This window comes from Mandrillus leucophaeus, unplaced genomic scaffold (genome assembly GCF_000951045.1).
Source record: "Mandrillus leucophaeus isolate KB7577 unplaced genomic scaffold, Mleu.le_1.0 Scaffold245, whole genome shotgun sequence".
In the NCBI taxonomy this organism is placed as follows: domain Eukaryota; kingdom Metazoa; phylum Chordata; class Mammalia; order Primates; family Cercopithecidae; genus Mandrillus; species Mandrillus leucophaeus.
Window position 1 is genome coordinate 364,394 of NW_012102532.1, and position 6,353 is coordinate 370,746.

General features: G+C 45.4%; 1 protein-coding gene across 1 annotated transcript in view; it reads left to right on the top strand.

Moving 5' to 3' along the window:
• CD9 (CD9 molecule) overlaps positions 1 to 869 on the top strand; it is a 12,940-nt gene extending 12,071 nt beyond the window's left edge. The window contains exon 8 of the mRNA XM_011982934.1: positions 369 to 869. Coding sequence (XP_011838324.1) covers positions 369 to 434 — 66 coding nt within the window. The 3' untranslated portion in view covers positions 435 to 869. The remainder of the gene's footprint in view (positions 1 to 368) is intronic.
• The last annotated feature ends 5,484 nt before the right edge of the window (positions 870 to 6,353 follow it).

A 6,353-nucleotide genomic window follows, 5' to 3' on the forward strand; every position in this document is an offset into this window, starting at 1 on the left:
AAAAAAAAAAAAAAAGAATATTAAATACACACAAAGACAAGCGCAAAAGTACTAACCTGTATGAACTGTAGGAAAACCTGGAATTTGAGCATTTAATTTGGCTCTGAGCTTCCTTGTCCCACCCTGAAAATTCCCAAGGAAGCTGCTTGTGCACGTGACTGCCAACCCCCCAGATTCCTCACGTCCCGCGTCCTTCTCGTTATCTGGCCTGCATCTCTCCTGCTTCGGTACCTTCTGACTCGTTTGGCCTCCTGGATGCCATTCTCCTTGTCATTTGTCTTGGACTGGGTGACCCGTGTCTCTCCCTTTCCCTTAGCCTGCCTTCACATCAAACCACCCTAATCCTCATGTTTCTTCCTATCTCCCAGATATTTGGCATGATCTTCAGTATGATCCTGTGCTGTGCTATCCGCAGGAACCGCGAGATGGTCTAGAGTCAGCTTACATCCCTGAGCAGGAAAGTTTACCCATGAAGATTGTTGGGATTTGTTTGTTTTGTTTGTTGTTTGGTTTTTGGTTTTGTTTTTTTTTTTTTGCCACTAATTTTAGTATTCATTCTGCACTTCTAGATAAAAGCTAAAGTTATTTTATGTTTGTCTTTTAATGCTTCATTCAATATTGACATCTGTAGTTGAGCGGGGGGTTTGGTTTGCTTTGGTTTATATTTTTTCAGTTGTTTGTTTTTGCTTGTTATATTAAGGAGAAATCCTGCAATGAAAGGTACTATATTTGCTAGACTCTAGACAAGATATTGTACATAAAGAATTTTTTTGTCTTTAAATAGATACAAATGTCTATCGACTTTAATCAAGTTGTAACTTATATTGAAGACAATTTGATACATAATAAAAAATTATGACAATGTCCTGGACTGGTTTTGGTTTCCTTTAATTATTTTGAGAGCTATTTGGTTTGCAAATGTCTTTCAACTGCTATTAACTCTACCTGCATTTATATGAGAAGTAGTTTGGGAAGTTGCTCACCCCAGTTTGTTTACTAATGAAGAAATCTAGATGTGGAAAGATTAAGGGATTCTGATCCAGAGTCACACAGGTGTTAACAGAGGAGTCGGCACCAGCAGCTGGTGCCCAGACGCTCATTCAGCAGTGTGACACGTATATCTTGGGGACATGACAGTACACTTCACACCACGGTGGCAGGTACTTTGTTTTATTCGCTGCCTAGCCCCTAGTTTCTGGTGCATAGTAGTGCTCAGTATTGTTTTATCAGTTAATATTTGTTGGTTGAATGAATAAATGAGTGTGTACCCATCAGGGTTTCATCAGAGAAGCAGAACCACTAAGAGGTACTTGTTTGAAGAGATTTGTTGTGGGAATTTGACCTTACACAGTCACTGGCACTGGGGCTGCTTAAGCAGGCTCTGCAGACAACTGGGAAGGACAGACGGACGTAATGTAAGGGAGGACAGGCGCAAGCGGGAGCCCTTGAAGGCAGACACATCCGTCTGTGTCAGGTTTTTTTTTTTTTTTTTTTTGAGACAGGGTCTCACTCTGTTGCCCAGGCTGGAATGTCATGGCCCAATCTTAGCTCCCTGTAGCCTCCCAAGTAGCTGGGACTACAGGCATGAGCCACCACACCCGGTTAATGTTTGTAATTTTTGTAGAGAAGGGTTTTGCCATGTTGCCCAGCCTGGTCTTGAACTGCTGGTCTCAAGCTATCCACCCGCCTTGGCCTCTCAAAGTGCTGGGATTACAGGTGTGAGCCACTGCACCCGGCCCTGTCAGTTCCTGCCTCTGCTAAGGTGAGCCAGCAGAGAAGTCACAATTCGTATGAGCTGTGAAATGACTGCTGCTTCACTTCCCACCTCCAAACCTTCCACAAGTTTCTCCTCTGTGCTCTACTCTTAACCGGAAACACACGGGAAGAGAATTCTGGGAAGTGTGGTTCAGCTTACCCAGGTGGACAGATCACAAAGCCACCGCTGCATGGGAGGTGTGGTCCGTGCTCAGACTGCACTGTCGTGGGCAATTCGGAGGCAAGCAGGCAATAATGGCAGGGTGGGATGAACAGGAGAAAGGTGAAGTGCAGAGGCATAAGAAACCAATTTTTATTTTCCATTCCTTAATTCCATTTGGGTTCCTCCTTAACACTACAAAAAGAAAAACAGGAAAGAAGGATCAAAATGTCCCTGAATGCCATTACATTCAAACATCAGAACACCGAAGTTGATAGCAGTGTTATTCACAATAGCCAAAAGGTGCCAACTCAAATGTCCATCAACAGATAAATGGACAAACAATACATGGCATAGCCATATGATAGAATAGAATTCCACCTTAAATGCTGCAACATGGATGAACCTTGAGTACGCTATGCTCATTGAAATAAGCTAGACACAAAAGAACAAATATTCTACAATTCCCTTGATAGGAGGTACCTAGAATTGGTAAATTTATAAAGAAAATAGATTAAAAGTAACCAGAGGCTAGAGAGAAGGGAAAATAGGGAGTTATGGTATAATGAGTACAGAGTTTCTGTTTGGGATAATGAAGAAGTTCTAGAAATAGATGGTGGTGATTGTTGCAAAACTTTGTGAATATACTTAGTGCCACTGCATTATATGCTTAAAAATTGTTAATATGGGCTGAGCACGGTGGCTCACACCTGTAATCCCAGCACTTTGGGAGGTTTAGGTGGGAGGATTATTTGAGCCCAGTTCAAGACCAACCTGGGCAAAATAGTAAGACCCGATCTTTTTAAAAAACAAAACAAAACAAAACAAAAACAACTGGCTGGGCATGGTGGTGCACACCTGTGGTCCCAGCTACTTGGGATGCTGAGTTGGGTGGATCACCTGAGCCTGGGAGGTCAAGTCTGCAGTGAACCATGATCTCACCACTGCACTCCAGCTGAAGCAACAGAGCGAGACGCTGTCTCAAAAAAGGAACAAAAGAAGGGTCAAAGTGGTAAATTGATTATTACATATATTTTACTACACACAAAAAAATAGCTGGGTTGGCATTGTTGAGTGTCCTTGCTGCTCTGTGGCCCTAGGACCCTTGTTAATCTGAGGGCTGACTACTGTTCCGGTTGTGGAAATAACAGGTCAACCATTCGTTTTATTTTATTTTATTATTTTTGGGAGATGTAGTCTCGCTTTGTTGCCGAGGCTGGAGTGCAGTGGCACGATCTCGGGTCACTGCAAACCTCTGCCTCCCAGGTTCAAGCCATTCTCATGCCTCAGCTTCCCGAGTAGCCGGGACTACAGGCACTCACCACTACACCCAGCTAACTTTCCTATTTTTAGTAGAGACGGGTTTTGCCATGTTGGCCAGGCTGGTCTCGGACTCCTGACCTCATGATCCACCCGCCTCAGCCTCCCAAAGTGCTGGGATTACAGGCATGAGCCATCACGCCTGGCCAGCCATTCATTTTATGTAGGAGTGGAGGAGACCCCTGAGGAGTTCTAACATCAGCCCTGCGTGTAGTCGCCAGCTTCTTCTAGAGAAAGCAGGTCTCAGAGGCTACACGCACTTTCCACGCTGCTGCTTTGCTGAAGGGTGGGTTAGTATGGAATAGACCTCGGCTCATTAAATTCCGGAACACCAGCCGGGCGCGGTTGAGCCTTAGGAAGATTCTGGAAACATGGACTAGGAACTCCTACAGCTCTCCATTTCTGTGCTGCTACATTTTGTTCTCTGAGGAGACCAACTTTGCTACTCAGTCCTCATGGGGTTGGGAAAGGGCTGCCCCCCCAGCTCCCCAGCTTACACAGAGACAACCTCCATTAGCCCCACTTGAAGTTTTAGGAGAGAAAAATTTGACCCAGTTTGAGTCAAATGTCTACCTCTGTCCCTTCAGCTAGCAGCGGGCAGGGAGGGGTGTGTGGAGTAAAGACTCCCTCTGTGACCTATTACCGGGCCTGGCGCCAGAAGACAAGGGATCATTGCAAGCTGGCAGACATCCCAAAAGGAGCGGGCTGTCCACACCCTCAATCAGGCCTAAACGAGCCTCCCCTGACTCTTGGCGGACACGGCCAGGTGTAGCTCTGCAGTTAAGGGAAAACCAGGATGGCCTGCTGCTCTCGGCTCCTGAAGGGCCTTGGAACAAAGGCCTTTAGGAAGTTTAGGTCACAAAAAGGCAACAGACACTGCCAAAAGTAACAAGTGCTTTGGGTCCAGAAAGAATCTCCTTGAGCATAAGAGAAGCAGTTGTATGGAGGTGTTGGCCTCTTGGCTCAACTGTAAAAAGCAGCCCAGGGGCAACAAATTTGAATCAAAGCAGCTGGATTTAGTAAAAGGACATTACCAGTGTCCTCAAGGACTGAAAGTGCTTTAATAGCCATAAACCCCCTGTCCTCTGGATGGAGTTGAGTGGCCAAGGGTGGGACCAAGACTCCACATGGATCCAGGGGCTCATTCCATGATGTTGTCATTTCCTAGAGTCCTCCAGGTGTACAGGGAATCTTTTCACTGACAGGTAGACCAGGATATCTCATAAGCTTCTTGGGCACAAGATGGAGCAGTGTAGGTGGAATTCCAGCACAATTAGGCATATCCATGGTTGGGTGAACACAATCATACAAGGGGGAGAGGTCTCTACCTGTGCAGCCCTGCCATGTTCCTTCCTGGTCAACGTTTTAAATGATAACTTGGACTACTACTAAATACAGCCAGGTGCAGGATCACGCCTGTAATCCCAGCACTTTGCGAGGCTGAGGTGGGTGGATCGCTTGAGGTCAGGAGTTCAAGACCAGCCTGGCCAACATAGTGAAGCACCATCTCTACTAAAAGTACAAAAAATTAGCCAGGCATGGTGGCGGGCACCTGTAATCCCAGTTACTCGGGAGGCTGAAGCAGGAGAATCGCTTGTACCCGGGAGGTGGAGGTTGCAGGGGGCCAAGATCGCACCACCACTGCACTCCAGCATGGGCAACAGAGTGAGACTCCAGCATGGGCAACAGAGTGAGACTCCATCTCAAAAAAAAAAAAAAAGGAAAAGAAAAAAGAAAAAAAAAAAAAACAGGCTCACACCCATAATCCCAACACTTTGGGAGGCCGAGGTGGGCGGATCATGAAGTCAGGAGATGGAGATCATCCTGGCCAACATGGTGAAACCCCATCTCTGCTAAAAATACAAAAATTAGCTGAGCGTGGTGGCGCGTGTCCGTAATCCCAGCTACTCAGGAGGCTGAGGCAGGAGAATTGCTTAAAACCAGGGAGGTGGAGGTTGCAGTGAGCCGAGATCACACCACGGCACTTTAGCCTGGTGACAGAGAGACTCAGTCTCAAAAAGAAAAAACAAAAGACTTTTACTAAATACTGTATTGTTATAGGTATATTTCACAAGGCTCTGAGAAATACCCAGTAATTTGAGTAACAGAAGTATAGTTCAAAGAGATCTCCGAGACTGGAATAATAGAATATGACACCCAAAGGATATATATCTCAACAGGAATAAGTAAACAAAATCAAGCAATGCATACAATATGTTTAGCAGCCCTTGGTCCTTACCACAGCACTTTAAGTTAGCTGGGCAAGCATATATTTGACTGGTTAGATAACAGGGTTTTTTTCATATGTTAAGTCTGGAGGGAATTAGAAGTGTTGATTTAGCAGCTCCGCTCTGTGGAAGATGGCATCTCTGTGATTCTCTTGGCTTGTACCCCACCGTCATAAGGTAGCTGCTGCAGCTCCAGCCATTTCTACATTCACAGCTAGAGGTAGGGGAAAAACAACTGCTAGTCGCAATGATCTCTTCTATCTAAAATGCAAAAGCTTCCCCTGGCAAACTGGAAGTCAACTCACATTTGTACATCACTGACTAGAAATCTGTCACGTGGCTACTCATAGCTCTAAGGGAGACAGAAAATATGAGCATTTAGGTTTCTTTTCAATCTATCGTGAAGTTTGGAAAATGACAAGTGAGTTAAAGATATTGTATTCCATTTTACATTTGGAGAAAACACACGGTTGAGAGAAGTTAAATATTTGCCCCAATATCATATAGTTAATAGGCTGGATACAGGCTTGAATCCAGGACTCTCTCTCAGTTTCATTGCATATTTCACACAGGGCTGCCTTCCAGGATTAATATCACAGGAGGAAACTTGACAGGAACATCCTGGAACATCTTTTGAGTGGAAGCACCCATTACATAAACGCAGGATGAAGAAAAAATTTCATTTGAAAAAAGATGTGGGCCGGGCGCGGTGGCTCAAGCCTGTAATCCCAGCACTTTGGGAGGCCGAGACGGGCGGATCACAAGGTCAGGAGTTCGAGACCATCCTGGCTAACAAGGTGAAACCCCGTCTCTACTAAAAAATACAGAAAACTAGCCAGGCGAGGTGGTGGGCGCCTGTAGTCCCAGCTACTCGGGAGGCTGAGGCAGGA